This window comes from Bos taurus, chromosome 16, assembly GCF_002263795.3.
Source record: "Bos taurus isolate L1 Dominette 01449 registration number 42190680 breed Hereford chromosome 16, ARS-UCD2.0, whole genome shotgun sequence".
Taxonomy (NCBI): domain Eukaryota; kingdom Metazoa; phylum Chordata; class Mammalia; order Artiodactyla; family Bovidae; genus Bos; species Bos taurus.
In genome coordinates, this window is record NC_037343.1 from 51,651,287 (window position 1) to 51,673,907 (window position 22,621).

The window sequence follows — 22,621 nt, forward strand, 5'->3', positions numbered from 1 at the left end:
AACAGAGGATGAGATGGTTGGATAGTATCATGGACTCAATGGACTTGAGTTTGAGCAAACTCTGAGAGATAGTGAGGACAGGGAAGCCTGGCATGCTGCACTCCATGGGGTTGCAAAGAGTTGGATATGATGAGCAACTAAACAACAACAACATCTTGTGCATAAATTTGCTGGAACCACAGTTAGAACATAAAATATGGAAGAACATTTAAACTTTACTCAGTGAGGCCTCAAAGTCACTAAAGCATGATATTCACCATTTATCAATATCTTATTTAAAAATACTGATTTCAATCTAACCAGAGTTATTAAGTGCATAAATTCCTTGAAACTCTCATGAACAAAAGTTTTTAAATAAAAATACTTAGACAAAAGATCATACTTTCACTGATTACCCACTCTTTAAGAGAAGAGGAAAGAAGATCGAGAGGATCATTCAAGAAGCTGGACTGACACTTGGAGCTCCTGAGAGTGCAGCCTGCACTGAGAGCTCACTGGTGAGCACCAGGAACCCAGGGTGTAGGGAACGAGGATCTTTAGGGAAGGTTCTGTGATAACATTTTAAAAGACTCTGTGTCCTTGCTGCTAAGTCACTTCAGTCGTGTCCGACTCTGTACGACCCCATAGACGGCAGCCCACCAGGCTCCCCGTCCCTGGGATTCTCCAGGCAAGAACACTGGAGTGGGTTGCCATTTCCTTCTCCAATGCATGAAAGTGAAAGTGAAGTCGCTCAGTCCTATCCGACTCCTAGCGACCCCATGGACTGCCGCCTACCAGGCCCCTCTGTCCATGGGATTTTCCAAGCAAGAGTACTAGAGTGGGTTGCCATTGCCTTCTCCTCTGTGTCCTTAAGTAGCCAAATTAAAAAATTGTAATATCGCCCTTGAAAACTGAGGATATATACTAGATGTGCTGTAAGCCAACAAAATGCCAATCATTAAAAGGTTGGGATCCAAACATGACTTTGTTTTGGTTCTGCTTAAAGTCATTCTGCACACCTTTATTTTATTTCCACCGATTTTCCTCCCCTTGGTCTCTTTTACAGCTGCTTGTGCATATTCAATTTCATTGTAAAGAACCAGGGCCATGCCTTTTAAGCGATCAAACACCACCTGTAAAAAAACAAACAACATCAGTCTAAACAAAATTCTGTGTTAGTCCCAACAAAATTCTAAGTCACTAACACATTGCCAAGAATAAATATATATTTTTTTTATTCCAGAAAAAAATTTGTTTTTCCTGATGATGCATGTTATAGTAAAAACACAACAAAACGTTGTAGGAACTGTTTAGATTTGTGGATATTGTGGCCTGAGGTATATTGTTTTTATTTTGTTTTTGTGTATTCTTTTTCCATGTTGACTGAGTACTGTCTTATATTAAAGTAAGTACCGACAAAAAATCACCGGACCAAAAAACTGTTTCTCCATACAACAAAAGCTACACGTACAGAAATGTCAAAGTTATGCAACATACCTCCGACAATGTAAAATCTGCTTTTAAGAAGTTAACATCTTTACCTTCACATAATGGAAGGGGGTCCAGAGACTTTTTTCCTGTTATGTTTGTGAACGTTACACAACAAACATTGCTTGGATGAATATTCTGTTGTATGAGTGTTTTTGAAAATTATCATTTTTTTAAAAATCAAGTCTAATTACATGTAAGTGTGAATGTGAATAATTATATAATCAGACTAATTTTAATGAGATAAAATTATAGAAATCCCTAAGCAACAGTCTATTTAACAGTATTTTGCAGACTGGTTCTAAAATTAATCATTTTGATGGGTTCGATATAGTTTTTTCAAAACATATCATAAGTAAGTGCTCTTCTAGATCAAATTTTGGAAAAAAGAGAATTTTAATGTATGAGTTACAAAGAAAAGTCAGCACCAGAAACTGGGTCTGAAAGGACAGAATACCAAAAGAAAGGAAGTCATTAGTGACTTAAAGCCACATACTCAAACCTCCCACTTACCTTTACCACAGGCCCATATCGGCAAAAATGTCGTGTTAAATATTGATCTGACACATTTGAAGAAAGCCCGTCTAACCACACACAGTTTGTAGGCATGCTCTTTCCAAAACCCAGCTGAATACAAAAGGCAAAATTTCTATTAGTTAAGCCACCAATTATTCAACAACAAAAATTGTGAAAAAACTTGTATTCTGTAGGAATCTTATCCAACCACCACCTCAAGTGGGAATCAAGTTAAAATCAAACAAAAATTTACACAAAATTTATCCTGCCTGGCTAAGCAAGTATTAATTCAGATTACAGTATAACAGGATAAGGATGCAAAGAAGTTTATTACCTTTATGGTTATCTAACTATACTATTACAATTTTAAATAATCATATATACCAAAATAAAACACCTCCAAATCTTGAGGAAAAAAAACACAGCAAATATTAACAGCACAGTAACATATAAATTCCTTTACCTTGAGACGATTATTTCCAAGGTATTCCCCATCCATCTTCTTAATAGCCTTACAAACGCTGGCAATGTCACAGTATTGCAAGAACGCATACTGAGGGACTCCGTTTACTTTCTTAATATCAATATCCTGAAAAAAACAATGGATGGATACCACTTAGTGATATGTCAATAAAAAATAAATCAGAATAAACCAAGTCCATATGAGCTACATGGTTCTCAAAACAGATTCCTCCCAAACCACCTGCTTAGTTACAATTATACATCTTCATGCAACTGTAAATAGCCTAAAAATCTATTCAACACAACATTTGTAGTCACAAACCATGAAATTCTTCGCACGTGAAGCTCTGCAGAAGAGCAACTGCAATGCAACTCAAAACTCAAAATTTTAAATCCATAATACCTGTGTTAAGAGAAATTTATGATAAGAAGTAAAAGGTGGCCTATTTAATGAAAACCTAACAAATAATTCCCTTCTGCAATATCTAAAATCCTTATTAGGGGCAAGCCATTTAAAATACAGCATCTGGGAAGAATAACAATGATAAAGAAGTCAAGTTTTCAAAAAGTGATTTAAAATATGCAATCCCGAATCAGAAGCTTCATTCTATTAGTATATCTAACTGAATCAAACCTGGTAACTGATAAATGTGGTAATAATCTCTCATACCCAGAATGAACGGACTACATAAATATCTGAACTACTCTGTGAAGATGCATTAGAATACCATCCCTGGACTAAAGAAACACTCTACATAAAGGAATATCCCCATTTCCTTGGAATGCTCAAAACCTGCTGTCACATCTGACACTCTGGTCCTGCCTACTTAGAGGAGGTAGTGAAAAAACCTGGCTTACACATGAAAATGGTCCAGAGAAACCAGACACTTGGATGGCAAAACTTGTACTTAAACAATAATGAGCTGGGCCATATATTGCAGATTATGTATTGTGATTATCTAAGCCTCCTTAAGGGTCACAAGCCAATAATCAAAACCTGAAACAGAGCAAAATGAGTAATGCATTTAAAGAGCTGTTTGATGGGTCCTTAAAAAAAAAAAAAGCATAATTTATACTCAAAATTTTTCTAAGTAATGGTAAATGGAAGCTGTTTTCATCATTACATAGAATGTAGTAACTCAGGATAGCTCCATTTAAATTTCCCAAAGAACAATGGTGGGCTGACTTACTAAAAAGGTTCTGTTATAGCATAATCTGTTATCAATAAGCAGCAGACCATGTTCCCAAGGTTTGTATGTCATTAAAACAGTGACAATCATGAGCAACTGCAAACAAGATAATAGTTTTCAAATACTGACATGTCCACCTTATTGACAAGCATAGCTCTTAAAACATAATAATCATTCCATTTTTAGCAACCCTGGTGATGAAAATATATCCACATGCCCAAATTCAACTTTTTATACTCCTTCAAACATTCAAATAAAAATATGTTTGAAAATTTTATCAATTCATAGTCTCGCAAAGCCAAAAAACAAATAACAGACTGTGATCTAAAGATAGAAGAAGCTGTAGCCCAAATAGGTAACTGAGCGTCTAGTCACTCATCCAGGTAGGCAGTAGAGCTGGAATTAAGAGTATACAGTACCCTCACAAAAATAAGAGAAATTAAATAATCAGAAAAGAAAGATGAATGTTTTGTTGGTATCGCTCCCTAAATAGCTTCTCTGTTTTTTCTTCACTTCTGCCAACCACTTCAATTTCTACTCTCAAGCCCCTAAAGATGAGGTTTTGTTTAGCCACAAGCACAAATAATATTTTATTCACAAGACTACGTTATGCCATTAAAAAATATTAAGAATCTTTTGCTTAGAGCATTAGTGTATACGTAAGAATAGACAAATGGACATCACATATACACAAACCTAAAAGATGTACAATAGCTGTTTCTACGCAAACTATTTTTTTTTTTTTGCTCTCCAAAGTCCAAATATATTACTTTCTTCACAATTATTAGCTGTGAAGTCCTAGAGAAAGTCTAGGAAGACAGAAGTAATTTTCCATTTTTTCAAACATAACACAAAACAGTATACCTAAGGATACAAACTGTAACCAAACTACTTTCACTATAATTTCACTCAAGTTTTAAATCATGGAGAACAGAAAAATCCTTCTATCTCTAAGTCAAACAATGACTTGCATAATTTAAACAGATTCTAATTAAAACTTCAAAACAGAACCGAGCTTCCAGCATGACAACCACATTCCAATAATTCCCAAGGTACTTCTAACGTGCATTGTAATAAAAAGAATCATACACTAATCTGCTGCTTCTTTCTTACAGACATGTTTTCTCTTCCAGATTTTCCTTTCAACCCACAGGACTAGAGATGGCATTAAAACAGCATCCAATGGACAAAGATAAGACAAGTGGAAAAGAAAATACATACGTAAATAAAGACAATTATATATTTTTACATACACACATAAAGCAGTCCCTGATGAGTTTTGCCAGATCATCTTTTAGCAGGAGTTAAAAACACATAGGGCAAATGAGAAAAATATTCATTATAACATCTAAATACATTTTTCCAAATATAAGCTGCACTTATGCTGTATGTTTTATGACAAAGATTTAAAATTGTTTTCATTGTTAAAAAAAAACACAACATACCACAATTTCTCCAAAGCGCTGGAAGATGTTGCGAAGATCATGGTAAGTAGTGGTTTTTTCAAGGTTACCAATAAAAAGGGTTCTTGTTGCTTTGGGGTGAAATTCATCTATCCTTTCATCCAAGGGGCGAAATTCATTTTCACTTTCCGTTTCTGTAAGTGGGAAGGGGCAGAGAGTGTTTTAATGTTTACTCATATATCATGGGAAAATCTACTTTAAGAAATCAAATCTCTGATATGCGGGGCTTAATTCTCATGTAATCTGAAAAATCATATATACTATCAGAAACAGCTCCAAAGCAAAAGAAGAATACAGAAGCTAGAGAAACATGTCTAAAAAATTAAGAGAAAGTTAACACCTTGATCTTTCAAATAGAAAAGTAGACTGAATTTCCATTTCAGTTGATTTGTTTTAAAAGATAATCACTATCACAGAAATAGGTTTTAAACCCCAGTGGAAAATGGCAATTATTTAAGCCTAATGGTACATTTCAAAATTATGTAGTAGGCTCTGAATGTGAACTATAAAACTAAAATCCTAAAATCTGAAATAAACATGAAGTTCAGCTAAAAACAGTCCAGTTTCACTATTTATTTACTTTTCAATATTTTGTAAAATATTTAGCATATCATGCTTGTCATACCCAATTATCTAAATACAGCAATTTTTAGATACAAGAATAGTAACTGTATGAAAACTGACTGAAGTAACGCTTATAAAATATCTTCTTTTGCTGTTGCATGGTACCCAATGACAAATAGAAAGAGGTTAAATGACTCTTAAGGTTTTTATTTCTTATGATCAAAGTCCTGGTTCAATGTCTAACTCAATCATAGGCTTTCTCTGAAGTTCCATTTAACTTGGGATGGGCTTTCCTCATGGGTCAGATGGTAAAGAATCTGTCTTCTATGTGTGTTTGATCCCTGAATCAGGAAGATCCCCTGGAGAAGGAAATGGCAACTCACTCCAGTATTCTTGCCTGGAAAATTCCATGGACAGAGGAGCCTGGCGGGCTACAGTCCATGGGGTCGCAAAGAGTAGGACACGACTGAGTGACTAAACAACAAGAAGTCAGGGACTTTCAACGTTTTCTGGATAACAATCATAATATGGCCTGTATGATATCTCTTTTTTAATGTAAAACAAAGCCACCCAAAAATGTTAGTATTTAATCAATTTGACTAAAACAAAGTGTTCATTAGCTCCAGCCACATTACTGATGATGTCAACAACAACACTGATATTAAAAAGACTCAACTTCTGAGCTGCTGGGTGAACTACGCCAGAATACATCTCACTTCTGATTCCAGATTAATAGCTCTAATGGTAGCAGACCTTAATCTCACCCAATCATCAGAGAGTATATATATACTTTCAGTCAGATGGGCCCAGAAACTGTTCAGTGCTCATTACAACTATCTTTATCTACATTTTCATCTTATTTCACAGAGGGTGACACTACCCTTATGGGCAGAAAGTGAAGAGGAACTCAAAAGCCTCTTGATGAAAGTGAAAGTGGAGAGTAAAAAAGTTGGCTTAAAGCTCAACATTCAGAAAACGAAGATCATGGCATCCGGTCCCATCACTTCATGGGAAATAGATGGGGAAAGAGTGGAAACAGTGTCAGACTTTACTTTTCTGGGCTCCAGAATCACTGCAGATGGTGACTGCAGCCATGAAATTAAAAGACGCTTACTCCTTGGAAGGAAAGTTATGACCAACCTAGATAGCATATTCAAAAGCAGAGACATTACTTTGCCAACAAAGGTTCGTCTAGTCAAGGCTATGGTTTTTCCTGTGGTCATGTATGGATGTGAGAGTTGGACTGTGAAGAAGGCTGAGCGCTGAAGACTTGATGCTTTTGAACTGTGGTGTTGGAGAAAACTCTTGAGAGTCCCTTGGACTGCAAGGAGATCCACCCAGTCCATTCTGAAGGAGATCAGCCCTGGGATTTCTTTGGAAGGAATGATGCTGAAGCTGAAACTCCAGTACTTTGGCCACCTCATGTGAAGAGTTGACTCATTGGAAAAGACTCTGATGCTGGGAGGGATTGGGGGCAGGAAGAGAAGGGGATGACAGAGGATGAGATGGCTGGATGGCATCACTGACTCGATGGACATGAGTCTCAGTGAACTCCGGGAGTTGGTGATGGACAGGGAGGCCTGGTGTGCTGCGATTCATGGGGTCGCAAAGAGTCGGACACGACTGAGCGACTGATCTGATCTGATGTCTCATTTTAAACTCAACAAGGTCTTCTTAAAATTATCTAGGAGAGTACATACTTAGAAATATTTCATTTAAAAGGAGAAAAAAATAATTCAGACACATCTTGAGATTTGTACTTTAAAAGGCAATCAGGGGAGTTCCCTTGGCCTGGTGGCCTAGTGGTCAGGATTCTAGGCTTTCACTGCTGTGGTCCAGATTCAACCCCTGATCAGGAGAACTAAGATCTCCCAAGCCTCGTAGTGCAGTCAAAAAAAAAAAAAAGGCAGAATCAGAATGATAAAGCATGATTTGCAACCATTCAAATCTACAATGACTTCAATTCCACCAAACAGCTCAGTAAAAATTTCAGAGTGTGTCTTTCAGCCTTCATGACCAGTTTTAACTCTTATTGCCTACTTATCACTGAAATGTTGAGGGGATTGTGATGTTGCACAGCAGAGGAGTAAAAAAGCACAATGTTTGAAGCCACCAGAGGTCTGTTGGCAAAGTTAGGTTTCCTGGACTTGGATATTTTTAATTCCAAGAGGTCTCTGACCTAAGGAAGCAATCAGCTCCATACATTTCAATATTAAACATTTATGACAACCATCCAACAGCTAATTCCAACCCAATGTCCTTACACAGCTTTCAAATAACCCATTCAACTGGTCTTTCAATGCTGTCCCATTTGGGAAAAGTACCTTTGACTTTCCTATGCTTGAACCAGTCCAACTTCTCTACATGTTCAATCAAAGAAAAGTAAAAGTGTTAGTGGTTCGGTACTGTCTGACTCCTTGTGATCCCACAGACTGTAGCCCACCAGGATTCTCTTTCCAAGGGATTTTCCAAGCAAGAATACTGGAATGGGTTGCTATGCCCTTCTCCAGGGGATCTCCCTGACCCAGGATCAAATCCAGGTCTCCTGCATCGCAGGCAGATTTTTAACCTTCTGAGACACCAGGGAAGCTTAAAAAAACATCTCAACATCTTCAGTGGCTGGTGGTTAAAGCCCAGTTAACATCCTGGGTGTTAACTAATTAGGTAAAATGATTTTTTTTTTTTAATCTTCTGGTCATGCTGTGCAGTATGTGGGATCTTAGTTTCCCGACCAGGGATGGGATCTGAGACCCCTGCACTGGAAGCACAAAGTTTTAACCACTGGGCTTCCAGGAAAGACCCCCAAATGTTTTTTTGTTTTTTGTTTTTTTCACTAAAAATCTCAAGCTAAGCCCACTACTTGGAGATTAGAAGGTCACTTATTGATAATGCCCCTGAGTTAGATCCTCACTAATTAAAAATTACATATGTACATATGGCTCTAAAAACTTGTACAGATTATATAACATTCTAAATATTATTCCTCAAAGTCAGTTCTGACTGTTTAAAATGTGTTAAATAAGAACTCCTGAACTGCCCTTAGCCCAAGTGTAAGTTAAGGCAGTACATCTCAAACTCCAGAGGAGGAAATGAATGGGAAGGAATAACTTCTATTAACAATTCCTTTGAAAAGATTATATTCCTTTGAATTCCTGTGTTTTACCACAAAATTAAGCATATTTTATAGTCTTCATTCTAAAAACTCTGTGCCTGTTTTAATATACAAATAACACACATTCTTATCAGAGAAATTCTATTTTTTTCCTCTTAGTTGTCAAATAAAATGAATATTCCAAGAAAATGGGCTATGTTTATCCTATAAATTCCACTCAAAGTCTCACTCTTAAAGTTCAACTGTCCCACGCATACATTATGCGAATGCATAAAGTTAACATTTCTGCTCATTCCTCTATAGATTTACTCACAAGTAAATCAGGGGTTTTAAAAACTTGAGCATGCAAATTCTAAACCAGTAAGCGAGGGTAGGATCAAAGATTTGCATTATAAACAAGCACTGCAGGTGGTTCTGAAACAGGAAGAACACTGACCCACGTCACGTCTGACAAGACTTCCTGCTTTAGAATAGACAAGTCTTACAGGTAGGTTCGAGCAATATAACGTCCCCTTGAAATTTTCCATGGGCTGCATACACTCCATCTGTCATTATCTTTCAAGGTCATGGAAACTGGAATAACAGGACCAATTTGTGCAGAGCATAATGGAAACAAAACTGGTCTAACTAGTCCCTCAAATTGATGTAGTCTGTTTTCTAATTCTGTTGTCATTCTCCTAGGAACTACCACCTTATCTCAATCAATTCAATCCTTTGGGGGAGGTGGGATTCAACAAGGGCCTAAACTGCCTTTTACAAAAACAATCTTCACGCCTTCTGAACCAAAACAATCTATTTTATTAAGTTGAGCAACAACTTAATAAACAGCTCTTTAAAACAGAAGACACTGAAAGTGTGTTAAGAGAGCTGTCTCTGTCTCTTACCCGGCCCTATCCATGCTGTTACTTCAATCTGCATGCCAAAGAAAAGTTTTCCTTTTGATGCAGTCAACGCTTTTTCTTGGTCCTCTTGCTGCCGAAAGAATACCAGACCATATCTCTCTTCTGAAGCTCCATGTATCTGCACTGAAGTCACCTTTCCAAATTTCTTAAATTCATGGAAAAGGCCATCTTTAAGGCTTGTATCTAAACCATCAAACAAAAACAAGTTGCTCATTTTTCTAATACAGTTACAACTCAAAATGTAAGCTACTGAGTCTTTAACCTGACTTTTGACCTAATTAGCATTAAAACATTACTTTTTCAAATTAAACCACTCTAAAGATGCATTTTAGAGATTACTGAACAATTCTGAAAATAAACTGGGTTTTAAAAGATATTACTGGTTACCTGCTAGAATGATATAGCATGGTTACTCAGGAAAATACTCTTATGTACAGATCTTTTAAGATAGTGTGAAATGATATAACACCAGGGATTCACTTTAGGAAAAAAAGGGAACAAGAACAGGAAAGAAGAAAGATGGAGACAGTTAAAGCAAGTGTGGCAAAACACTGATGATTTTTAAATCTGGTATGGTGTAAGGGAATATTTCTTCTACTGTGGGTGAGTTTAAAATTTTCATGATAAAAACTTCACAAACATACATATATATGCGTATGAAAACTTTAAAGACTTGAGAAAGAAAGTCATATCTCTGGTTTTCCATGCATCATGCTGATGATAAAACTGTGGGAAATGGCATATAACATGCTAAACAACTTTAACGCCTTTTAGAGATGAATTATACTATCTGGAAGTCTTGTGTTAATTAGTTCCATTATAAAAATTAAAACTGTACAGAAAGACAAGCCAATTTTAACCCATGTCCATTTCTAAATTACAAAGTAATTAAATCAAAAGTTCATCAACATTTGTATCTCACTAGTCTCTATTCATAAACCTGGTATGTAGGTTTCACAGGCTATTTTAATAAATAAGTAATCACTGAAATGCACTTAGCAAGACATACTTAGTTAGGTCTTTGTTGGTCTGACCATCTACTAACAGTTGTTTACATACTCAATATATGCCTGACATAGCAATAAAAATACATTATAACCAAATGTCAAAAAAAATCGGAATAAAAATTACAATAGAGCTTTTAACTACATACAGTCATTATTCATGACTTTCTTCATTTAAAATGTTAACATATTGAAATGGGTTTCCTAGCATAATTTTATTATGCCCAAGTTACTTCATAGGACTCCAGACCACTGTAAATCTAACTCAAAATAGTGTTTCTATAATTTCATTCTACCAAATTTTTCCTAATATAAAAATATTTAATCCAGAAAGCGTTTTTATTCAAAATGAACCATGCTTTCTTTATATAACACACACCATACAATCTTCATGTGTGTAAATGCATATAATATGAATAATGTGTATATATGTATATATAATTAGGTACAAGTAACATGCAATCTTATATATGTAACAACCTAGAAATTATATAAATTATAATCACTTGCTTTTTATTACATGACATTAAATATCAATGAACCACAAAAAGAAAAAGGAGTCAAAGCTGAAAGACAAATAGAAAATACTACCAACACAGTCAGAATAAGAGAGAGAGAGATTTAAACAAAATCTATATAATGTAGAAAACATAAGTTGCTCTCTCATTCCCCAAAAATAGCAGAGAGGAAAGTACAGTAATACAAAATTTTACCTGTAGAGCGCACTGGAAGATTCTGAACCTTGATCCCAAAACTTTTACGGGGCTCATCTTTGTCCAGAGACGAAAGCAACTGGGAAGTGGGTGCTGGGACTGCTGCAGATTGAACCGATCGGGCTGGAGAGTCATCACTTGAACTACTGCTGGAATCAGTGCTACAGATGGCAAAGGAAAAAACAAACAAGTGAAAAAACCAACAGAGAATCACATATAAGACTTCTTACAGTCAACAAGTGGCAATCATCAAAAGGTCTAAATTTCAGGTCTGGGTTTTCTGGATACCCTACTTTCTCCACATCTATTTCATACTCTTACTTCAGAGATGGCAGAAGACAGCACTCACTGGCCTAAGAATGTGGAAGTAAAAGTAACAATCTTTTACCACCACAGGCCACCGAAAGACAAATGCTTTGTTCTGTGCAAAATCTGAACAATTTTTTCCAAATAAAACAAGACTAGTAAACACATATGACTTAAGGGTAATGTTAATAAAATAGTGGATATATGAGTTTTGGATTCAGAGATGTCTATTTAAATCCTAACTCAGACATACAGCATGTATCCTTGGACAAGTCACTTAACCTCTTGCTAAGCCTTAGTTTCTACATCTGTAAAAATGGGAATAATAATAATAGTACCTGTCTCACAAGGTTAAGAAACAAAAAAAACACACAGGTTTAGAGTTCAGAATATGACTGGCAAGAAATAAATGAAGTGGCAACGCTGTTACTATTATTGTTACTACTACTATTACCACCACCTCATAGATATTAACTTTTAGGAAAAAACAGACATTCAAAGTAATTTCCCAGGTTTAAATTTTTGAAGGATTAATAAAGAAACATTATACAAATCACTAGAGTCTTGTCAGTTAGGCTCTTTTCTCTGTGAATAATGTGGGAAATGTGAGTCAATGAAATTTAATTTTTCTCTTCAGTTTAATGCAAACCTTGAAGTGTAAGACAATCACAGTTGAAAGAAAAGGAGATCTTCATTGCAACAAAAAGAATAAAATATCTATGAATAAACCTACCTAAAGAGACAAAAGACCTGTATGGAAAAAACTATAAAACTCATGAAAGAAATCAAAGATTACACAAATGGATGGAGAGACATACCATGTTCTTGGACTGAAAGAATCAATACTGTGAAAATGACTATACTACCCAAAGCAATCTACAGATCCAATTCAATCCCTATCAAAATACTAGTGGATATTTTTCACAGAACAAAAAATTTCAGTTTGTATGGAAACACAAAAGACAATTTGTGTTTTGTCAAAGCAATCTTGAGAAAGAAAAATGGAGCTGGAGGAATCAACCTTCCTGACTTCAAACTATACTACAAAGCTACAGTCATCAAGACAGTATGGTGCTGGCACAAAAACAGAAATATAGACCAGTGGAACAAGACAGAAAGCCCAGAGATAAATCCACGCACCTATGGCCACCTTATCTTTGACAAAGGAGGCATGAATATACAATGGAGAAAAGATCGCTTCTTCAATAAGTGGTACTGGGAAAACTGGATAGCTACATGCAAAAGAATGAAACTAGAACATTTCTGAGCACCATACATAAAAATAAACTCAAAATGGATTAAGGACTTAAATGTATGGCCAGAAAGTATAAAACTCTTAGAGGAAAACATAGGCAATATACTCTTTGGCATACATCACAGCAATATCCCCTTTGACCCACCTCCTAGAGTAAAGGAAATAAAAACAAAAATAAACAAATGGACCTGATTAGACTCAAAAGCTTTCACACAGCAAATGAAACAATAAACAAAATGAAAAGACATTTCACCTCAGAAAGGGCGAAAATAATTGCAAATGAAACAACTGACAAAGGATTAACCTCCAGAATATACAAACAGCTCATCTAGCCCAATACCAGAAAAACAAACAACCCCAACAAAAAACAGGCACATGAAAAGATGCTCAATATTTCTCATTATTAGAGAAATGCAAACCAAAACTACAATGAGGTATCACTCTACTGGTCAGAGGCCACCATCAAAAAATCTACAAACAATAAATGCTGGAGAGGGTGTGGAGAAAAGCGAACCCTACTGCACTGTTGGTGGGAATGCAAATTGATATAGCCACTATGGAGAACAGTATGGAGATTACTTTAAAAACTAGGAATAAAACTACCATATGATCCAAATACTCCTCTACTGGATATATACCCGGAGAAAATGATAATTGAAAAAGACACATGTACCCCAATAGTCATCATAGCACTATATACAATAGCTAGGACATGGAAGCAACATAGATGTCCATCAACAGATGAACGGATAAAGAAATTGTGGTACATGTACACAACGGAATATTACTCAGCCATTAAAAGGAACTCCTCTGACTCAGTTCTAATAAGGTGGATGAACCTACAGCCTATTATACAGAGTGAAGTCAGTCAGAAAGTGAAAAACAAATATCATATATTAACGCATATATACGTAATCTAGAAAGATAGTACTGATAAACATATCTGCAGGGCAGTAATTGAGACATGGGGAATGGACTTGTAGACACAGGGACAAGGAGAGGGTGGGACAAATTGAACGAGTAGCACTGAAACATATACACTGCCATCTGTAAAATCAGATAGCCGGTGGAAATGTGCTTTATGACACAGGGAGCGCACATCTGCTCCTCTGTGACAACCTAGAGGGGTGGGATGGGGTGGGGGACGCTCAGGAGGGAGGGGATGTGCATGTACCTATGGCTGATGCATGTTGATGTATGGTAGAAACCAACACAAACTGTAAAGCAATTACCCTCCAACTAAAAATAAATTCTGGGAAAAAAGAAAGACAAGAAGAAAACATAACCAACACGGTAACATGGTCAGAATAAGAGACAGACATTATAACATGTTTATAATGCCCAAGAACCATGTGAGAAATAGTAAATTATCATTTCAGTACTCCATGAGCAAGACTGCTATGGCTTTAAGTTCTTTTATAGCATTTCCAAATACACTAAAAATAAAAAGCTATATACAGGTTCTGTTATTTACAGGGTTCTGAAATTTTGCTTCATACTCTCAGCTCCTTATAGTGGAAGACTTAATCCTTTAAGCAAACAACTCAGGATGGGGGTTGGGGGTGGGGCACAGGTGGTAAATCCACCTTAGGCACACTCCCTAAAAGAAAAATTCAATAGTTTTTGTCATTTGCACTTAGACTAGAGCTCTCACATCCACAACAAACTCTAAACCAGTCAGATGAGTAAGTTCAACTCCAAGAACTGAGACCAACTTGCTACTGCTTTTCTAATACCTCAGGTTGGGGCCGGGGGTGGAATATACTAAGAAAATACAACTTACACAGCATTTTTATTTAGTTCTCACATAATAAGGCAAAATATTAAAAATTTTATGAAGTTATCAGAGTTTTCTACAGTTTAAAACATAAAGAAATAAACCTATGCCAGTAACAGCCAAAAGGAGATATGTGAGTTACAAAATACAAACTACTATGGATAAAAGCCTCAAGACAGAATCACAAGTCATCACTACCAGGCCTCCTAGAAATGACTGGGCTTCAGTTTTCCCATCAATAAAAATAATTTTTTTCTAAGTTATAAAGTAAAAGTAGTGTTACAATTACCAAGTGAATAAGATGAAATGGTTGGATGACATCATCAACTCAATGGACACGAGTTTGAGCAAACTCAAGGAGACAGTGAAGGACAGGGAAGCCTGGCATGCTGCAGTCTAGGGGGTCACAAAGAGTTGGACACAACTGAGCAGCTCAACAATGTCAACAAACTGAACAGGACACTGTGCTGTGCTGAGCTTACTCAGTCGTGTCTGACTCTTTGACACCCCATGGACTGTAGCCCACCAGGGTCCTTTGTCCATGAGGATTCTCCAGGCAAGAATATTCGAGTGGGTTGCCATGCCCTCCTCCAGGGGATCTTCCTGACCCAGGAATCAAATGGGAGTCTCCCGCATTGCAGGCAGATTCTTCACCATCTGAGCCATCAGGGAAGCCCAAGAAGACTGGAGTGGGTAGCCTGTCCCTCCTCCAAGGGATCTTCCCAACCCAGGAACTGAAACAGAGTATCCTGCATTGCAGGTGGATTCTTTACCAGCTGAGCTACTAGGAAGCCCAAATAGGACACTGCTGCTGCTGCTAAGTCGCTTCAGTCATGTCCGACTCTGTGCAACCCTATAGACGGCAGCCCACCAGGCTCCCCCATCCCTGGGATTCTCCAGGCAAGAACACTGGAGTGGGTTGCCATTTCCTTCTCCAGTGCATGAAAGTGAAAAGTGAAAGTGAAGTCGCTCAGTCGTGTCTGACTCTTAGCGACCCCATGGATTGCAGCCTACCAGGCTCCTCCATCCATGGGATTTTAGGGCAAGAGTACTGGAGTGGGGTGCCATTGCCTTCTCCGAAATAGGACACTGTTCTCATTCAAATTAACCCATGCGTGCTCAGTTGTATCCGACTATTTGCAACTCCATGGACTGTAGCCCGCCAGGCCCCTCTGTCCATGAAATTTTCCAGGCAAGATTATTGGAGTGGGTTGCCATCCCCTTCTCCAAGGGAATCTTCCTGACCAGGATTGAACCCAAGTCTCTTGCATCTCCTGCACTGGCAGGTGAATTCGTTACTACTACTGCTACCTGGGAAGCCCCATTCAAATCAAGGGTTAACAAAATTAATCTGTTTTTAGCACAGAAGGAAAAAAAATGGTTGTTACATGTATTACATACTCCAAGCAATACAAGATTATTCATAAGGCCACCAGATGACTACAATATAAAATATGTATATGACTTATCAATTTAATTTCAAGGAACCATAAAATCACCATTAAGGAAAACACTTTACTATCAATACTACCATTATATACACCAAAATTCCTTAGCAATAGTAGGGAAAGATGTAAACAAATATGGCCAGAAGCAGAATTTTGGGGTACCAAAATAATGTCCCAACAGAGTTCTGTTTAAGTTTATGTTATAAAAATGCAGAGGAATCAATGATTATGATCTGAAGGCATAAAACAATGATAGAAATGTCATCACATTTTTGTTTAATTTCCTGCTATCACACCAATTCTGAAACAAGATATAAAATTTAACTGGCAGAAATATCTGCTGATCAATTTGGAGTTATAACTAAAAAGAAGGAAAGGTTTTTAAATAAATTATGAAATGATAATATAACTTTTGAGTTTGGATTTTATTATGCTAACCCAAAACTGCAATGTATATTTCCAGTGTAATCTGTTAAATGTAGTGTGGATTTCAAGATCTTGAATCAAAGCAGGTTCCCAAATACTTTTCAGCCCTATAAACTGAAATAAAAACCAAATGCTCAGAATTTTTGTGTCAATTTTAACTTTTAAAAATTCTTATTTTCAGAATCTTGTTAAAACTGAAAAATCACAAGAGTTCATCAAAATTTACAATGCATAGTATTTTGTGCTCAGTTGCTCAGTTGTATCTGACTCTTGGACTGTAGACCACCTGGCTCCTCAGTCCATGGGATTTCCCAGGCAAGAATACTGGAGTGGGTTGCCATTTACTCCTCCAGGGGATCTTCCTGACCCAGGGATCAAACCTGCATCTCCTGCATTCAGGGGGATTCTGTACTGCTGAGCCACACTATACAGGGAAGCCTGTATAGTTATTTCAGTTGTTTCTTAAGAGCCAAGAATAGTTAATAGGAAGCTTTCCAATCTAAATTGTCTAAAGTATTGGTAATGAAGATGCATCAACTAATAGCTTTAAGAAAGTGGGCTTTAAATTTACTGGGCCACAAGAGAAACACAAAAAGATGTCCAACATCGCTAATTATTAGAGAAATGCAAATCAAAACTACAATGAGGTATCACTTCACACTGATCAGAATATTTCATCAAAAAGTCTACAAATAATAAATGCTGGAGAGGGTGTGGAGAAAAAGGAACCCTCCTACACTGTTGGAAATGTATTTAAATTGGTGCAGCCACTACAGAGAACACTGGGAGGTTCCATAAAAAGCTAAAAAAACAGAGCTACCATATGATTCTGCAATCCCTCTCCTGGGAATATATCTAGGAAAAAACACACCTGGGGACTTCCCTGGTGATCCCAGGGTTCGGAATCCACCTTCCAATGCAGCGGATGTGGGTTCGATCCTTGGTCGGGGAACTAAGATCCCACTTGCCACAACCAGAGAGCCCATGTGCTCTAGAGTCTGGGTATCAGCTAGACTTCTTCTAGAGAGAAGCCCACAGGCCACAATGAGAGAAGCCCATGTGCCACAGTGAAGCTCTGGTGTACAACTAAGACCCAATGTAGCCAACTAAATAAATATTTTTTAAAACCCCATAATTTGAAAAGATTCATGCTGCACCTTAATGTTCACTGAAGCATTATTTATAAAAGCCAAGATATGGAAGCAACTTAAGTGTCCATCAACAGATGAATGGATAAGATATGGTGTATGTATACAATGGGATGTTACTCAGCCATAAAAAAGAATGTGGGAGGGAGGGTAAATTAAGAGTTTGGGATTAATATATATACACACTACTATATATAAAGTCGATAACCAACTGCTATATAACACAGGGAACTATCCCCAGTATTTTGTAATAACCCTATAAGCCTTCCAATGATGGCTCTGTGGGTAAAATATCCCTTTGTAATGCAGAAAACACAAGAGACATAGGTTCAATCCCTGAATAAGGAAGATCTCCTGGAGAAGGAAATAGAAACTCACTCCAGTATTTCTGCCTGGGAAATCCCACAGAGGAGACTGGTGGGCCCCAGTCCATGGGATCACAACGAGTCAGACATGACTGAGCAACTGAGCATACCTAAGGAGAAAGAATCTGAAAAACAAAAAAAAGGTAACAGAGATTTTATTTTCTTGGGTTCCAAAATCACTGCAGATGGTGACTACAGCCATGAAATTAAAAGATGCTTGCTCCTTGGAAGAAAAGCTATGACAAACCTAGACATGCTGCAGTCCATGGGGTCACAAAGAGTCAGACACGAATGAGCTACTGAACTGACTGATGTTTAACTGAATCACATTGCTGTACACCTGAAACTAACACAACATTGTAAGTCAACTTCACTTTGATAAAAAAACTACAAATAAAAATTTACCTGACCGGATCAGTACTATATTTTCAACACCACTTAAAAATTCTAAATGGTAAAGAACCTGAAAGAATTACAATTTAAAAGAAATCTAGTTACACTTTTCCTAAGCACATAAGACAATTAAGGCTGAATTATTTCTTGTTATGTGCTTAAGATTTTTAAATTACGATTACTAAGGGGAATTCCCTTCTGATCCAGTGGTTAGGATTCTGCACTTTCACTGCTGTGGGCCCAGGGTTTATCCTTGGTCGAGGAACTAAGGTCTTGGAGGTCACGTGACACAGCCCTCCCTCCTCCCCGGAAAGAAAAATTATTCAGAAAACTAAGAAGTGGATCTGATCGAAATTTTCCATAGTGGAGAAATACAAGTGATTGGTTACACAGTAATTCTTGATAAGCAAACAGAATATGGGATGCCAGGATTCTCTTAAACCAAATTATGTTGTCAAATAAGTAACCGTTACTGTTTTCACAGCCATTTTAAACACAGAACTACAGTGAGCATTTGACTCTTAACACTGAAAATGTCAAGATACTGCATATGTCTATTTATAAGATGTGCTCAGTCACTCAGTGTGTTCAACTCTTTGCGATCCCATGAACCGTAGTCTTCCAGGCTTCTCTGTCCATGGAATTTTCCAAGCAAGAATACTGGAGTGGATTGTCATGTCCTCCTACAGAGGATCTTTCTGACCCAGGTATCAAACCCTAGTCTCCTGCATCACCTATAGTGCAAGCAGATTCTTCTACCATTGAGGCACCTGGGAAGCCCATTTATAAGATGACTCGGGGATAAATTTGTTCACACACAAGAGTAACAAACATCCAGTCACACACACACACACGTATTTGTAAACATTCGATTATGATAAATACGCATCTATGCTGTTTTTTTTTAAGCTGGAATATTAAAAGCATTTCACCAAATTGAGAAACAAAAGTATGGCCTAAGTGGATTTTTTTTTAAAGGAACCAGGAAAGTGACTAAAAAACTCGGCAGTTAGAACAGTTAAGAAGGCTGATTTGTTAAAAGCAGACATAATCTCAAGCGACAACTTTCCAACAATCTCTCTTCTCTTCTATCACGCAACTAACAATTTTTTCTCTATATACAGTCAATATATAAGCTTAAGATAAAAGATGCCAAGTGCAGATTTTCCATCAGGCCTGGGCAATTCAAAATGTACCTGCTGTCTCTGGGGCTTCCATAAAGTGAAAGGGTAAAATGATCTAATTTCTTAAACAGAACATATCATCATACCAGCTAATAATCCCTTTAGGTTCAGTTTTTCACAAGTCCAAATTTTCAAGACAATCTTATCTTTTTAGTGCAGCAGTTCTCTAAATGTGGTGTGAGGACCTGTGGGGATCTCCAAGGCCCTTTTGAGGGTGTCTGAGGTCCTCCCTATTTCAATTATGTGTCTGTGTGAGGCCACATTTTCTTCATATAGTTCACACTTTTCCATATAAAAACTTTATAATCACAATTTGAATACAGAAGTGTTATAAGAATCTAGCTATCTGCTGAGATGCCACTCATCTCACTCTTTTTTGTTTTAAAAGATAGTTATGTCACCCAGCTAGAGAGCTAAAATTAAAACTGACTATGGAGCTTCCTCCCCAGAAGCAGAGAAGTTGAGGTAGATGGCTCTCCCAAGATCATGGATGAAGATCTTTGTCTCCAATATGAAACTATTCGGTTTGTCTTTGCGCCACTAGCTTTTTATGCACAGGGAGACAATGGTCCTTAAAGCACAGGAACACAATGTCCTTAACTCTGGCAGTTGCCACTAAATCTATCACTAAGGCCATAGTCGCACAACAAAAGTCCCTAGAATTTCTTGCTAAGGTGGTTTGGATAACAGAATTGCTTTCAATTACTGGCAAAACAAGCCATAAGTTTATGCCACAGCAAATACCTCCTGCTATACCTGGATCAATCCCTCTGATCCTGGAGGAAACACAGGAAATTAACAAAGAAGCCACTTGACTTAAGACAGGTTAATGCCCCTTTGGGTACATTCTTTGCTTTATTAGATACCAACTTGGCTGGTTCCCAGGGAGCCTTAAGGAGCATTCTAGTCTCTTGGTATTATCCAACTGACAGTCATCATTATACTCTCCCTGGTGGGCTGTAATCTCTCAAGGGTCTTAAATTCATGTTTGTAGTCATCAGCAATACAAATAAGATGAACAGCAAAAACAATTCTTTCACAGACCAGACTCATAACCTATGAGTTTCACACCCAGACAAAAACAACAACCTGATGGTGACCAAGAGTGGTGCTTACACCAAATTTTTGGTTAAACTCTCCTATATGAGAAGAGGGCCAAAAGTGGGGGAGGGTGTTAATTAAGCAAGGAGACCATTAGACTGAGGTGGCTCTAATAATTTACAGCCTTACATAAGTAAACCAAACCTAAGCCTGCAAACGCCTCAAGATTAGGAAATCAAACCTAAGGATAACCAAGAACCAACAGCCAGTCAGGCTTTTCCAAATAAGGCAAATACTAAAACTATAACTGATCAAATAATTTTTCTGCTTTGCTTTTCTCCATAAAAATCTTTCACTCCAGCTCCTGTTGATGGAGCACTCCTAACCACTTCCAGTTTGGCAGTGCCCAATTCAGTTAGATTTTTGCTCAAATAAACTATTAAAATTTAAAAGGAAAGAAAAAAGTTATGACAAATGAAATCAATAAAATTTCAAATTAAAGTTTAAATTTCTAATATGGCAAAATGTCAAGAGACAGTACAAAATAAACAAAAGCTCAGTAATTTAAAAAAAATAAAAGGGTCCTGAGCCCACCAGAAAGTTTAAACAAGACTAAAAACAAAAACCCCACTAGCTCAGTAGATGGTCTGATGTGATCCTAATTCCATTTTACACTCCACCACTTCTGATACAACCTGAATTGCCGAATTAAGTCTGTGGTTTTTTGGTTTTATAAGAAAATCAGGAAGGAAATACTCAACTGTTCAGTCTGGCAAGGTACGTCATTTTGCCTCTCTAAACTTTAATTTCCCTAGTGGGTTATGAGCCCTTCAAAGGTCCTGCTAACTCTAGGATTCTGACTCTCCACCTCCCTCCAAATCTTCCAGCTCTGACATCTCCATATTGTTCAACATGGGAGAGGGGACCCTTTACAACTTGGCCCCAAACTAACTGCCTAGTTGCTCATTCTCACTCTCTTGTCACACTGTATCCCACCCACTAATGATCTATCCCATGGACAGAGGAGCTTGGTGGGCTACAGCCCATAGGGTCACAAAAGAGTCAGATACATCTAACTATGTGATTAAATAACAACAATGATCTACCCACGTAACAGTACACCAGTTTAGGGACTTCGCTGATGATCCAGTGGTTAGGACCCTGCGCTTCCACAGGTTCTGTCCCTGGTGGGGAAATAAGATCCCACACGCCTCACAGTGCAGCCAAAACAAAAAACAAAAGAGTATACCAGGTTCTAATCATGGGTACCTCCCTTTTTTCTTATCAGATGTAAGTCCTTAGTTAAATTACTTCCTCTCTAATCTTTCATTTTATTGCATGTAAATGGTCATAATGCCTACCACGTATGAGAGGCTGTGGTGAGGATTTAATGAGTTAGTGATGACTGCTTAGCGCTCTGCCTGCACACAGCAGTATGAGCGCTCTTGTGCATACCTGCTCCTTCTGAGGACACCTTTCTGTACTTCCCTGATTGGCCTTCAAGGATTAGTGAGATCCAAAGTTAACCTCCTGCTCTGCAGCTGTTCTTGACAACCTCACCCCACCCCATAAGCATTCGTTAGTTTCTTAGTTGTGTATTTCTAAACCTCTTTTACTACAATGTCTGTCTCAAACCTCTTCACTCAGTATTATAACCACTCATTTACTGGACTCTTAAAAGTCTAAGACTGGATTCATCTTTGTAAACAGAGTCTAGCCATGGTGCCCAATGTATAATGGATGTGTGCCTCCAAGAAATTATTGACTTGAATTATGCAAGCAACTGAAATTGATGCCTAAGAAAGTACACCAAGCTCAATAAAATGAAGGTAATTACCTACATTCAGTATCTAAGACTGAAATGAAAATTTCTGATAAAATATGA

The 22,621-nt window shown here is 37.4% G+C and overlaps 1 protein-coding gene across 1 annotated transcript in view; it reads right to left on the minus strand.

Annotated features, from left to right (window-relative positions):
• SPEN (spen family transcriptional repressor) overlaps positions 1-22,621 on the minus strand; it is a 92,316-nt gene that overhangs the window by 18,276 nt on the left and 51,419 nt on the right. The window contains 6 exon segments of the mRNA XM_002694139.6: positions 999-1,112; positions 1,981-2,094; positions 2,447-2,572; positions 5,081-5,232; positions 9,659-9,859; positions 11,394-11,554. Of these exon segments, the coding sequence (XP_002694185.2) occupies positions 999-1,112; positions 1,981-2,094; positions 2,447-2,572; positions 5,081-5,232; positions 9,659-9,859; positions 11,394-11,554 (868 nt within the window).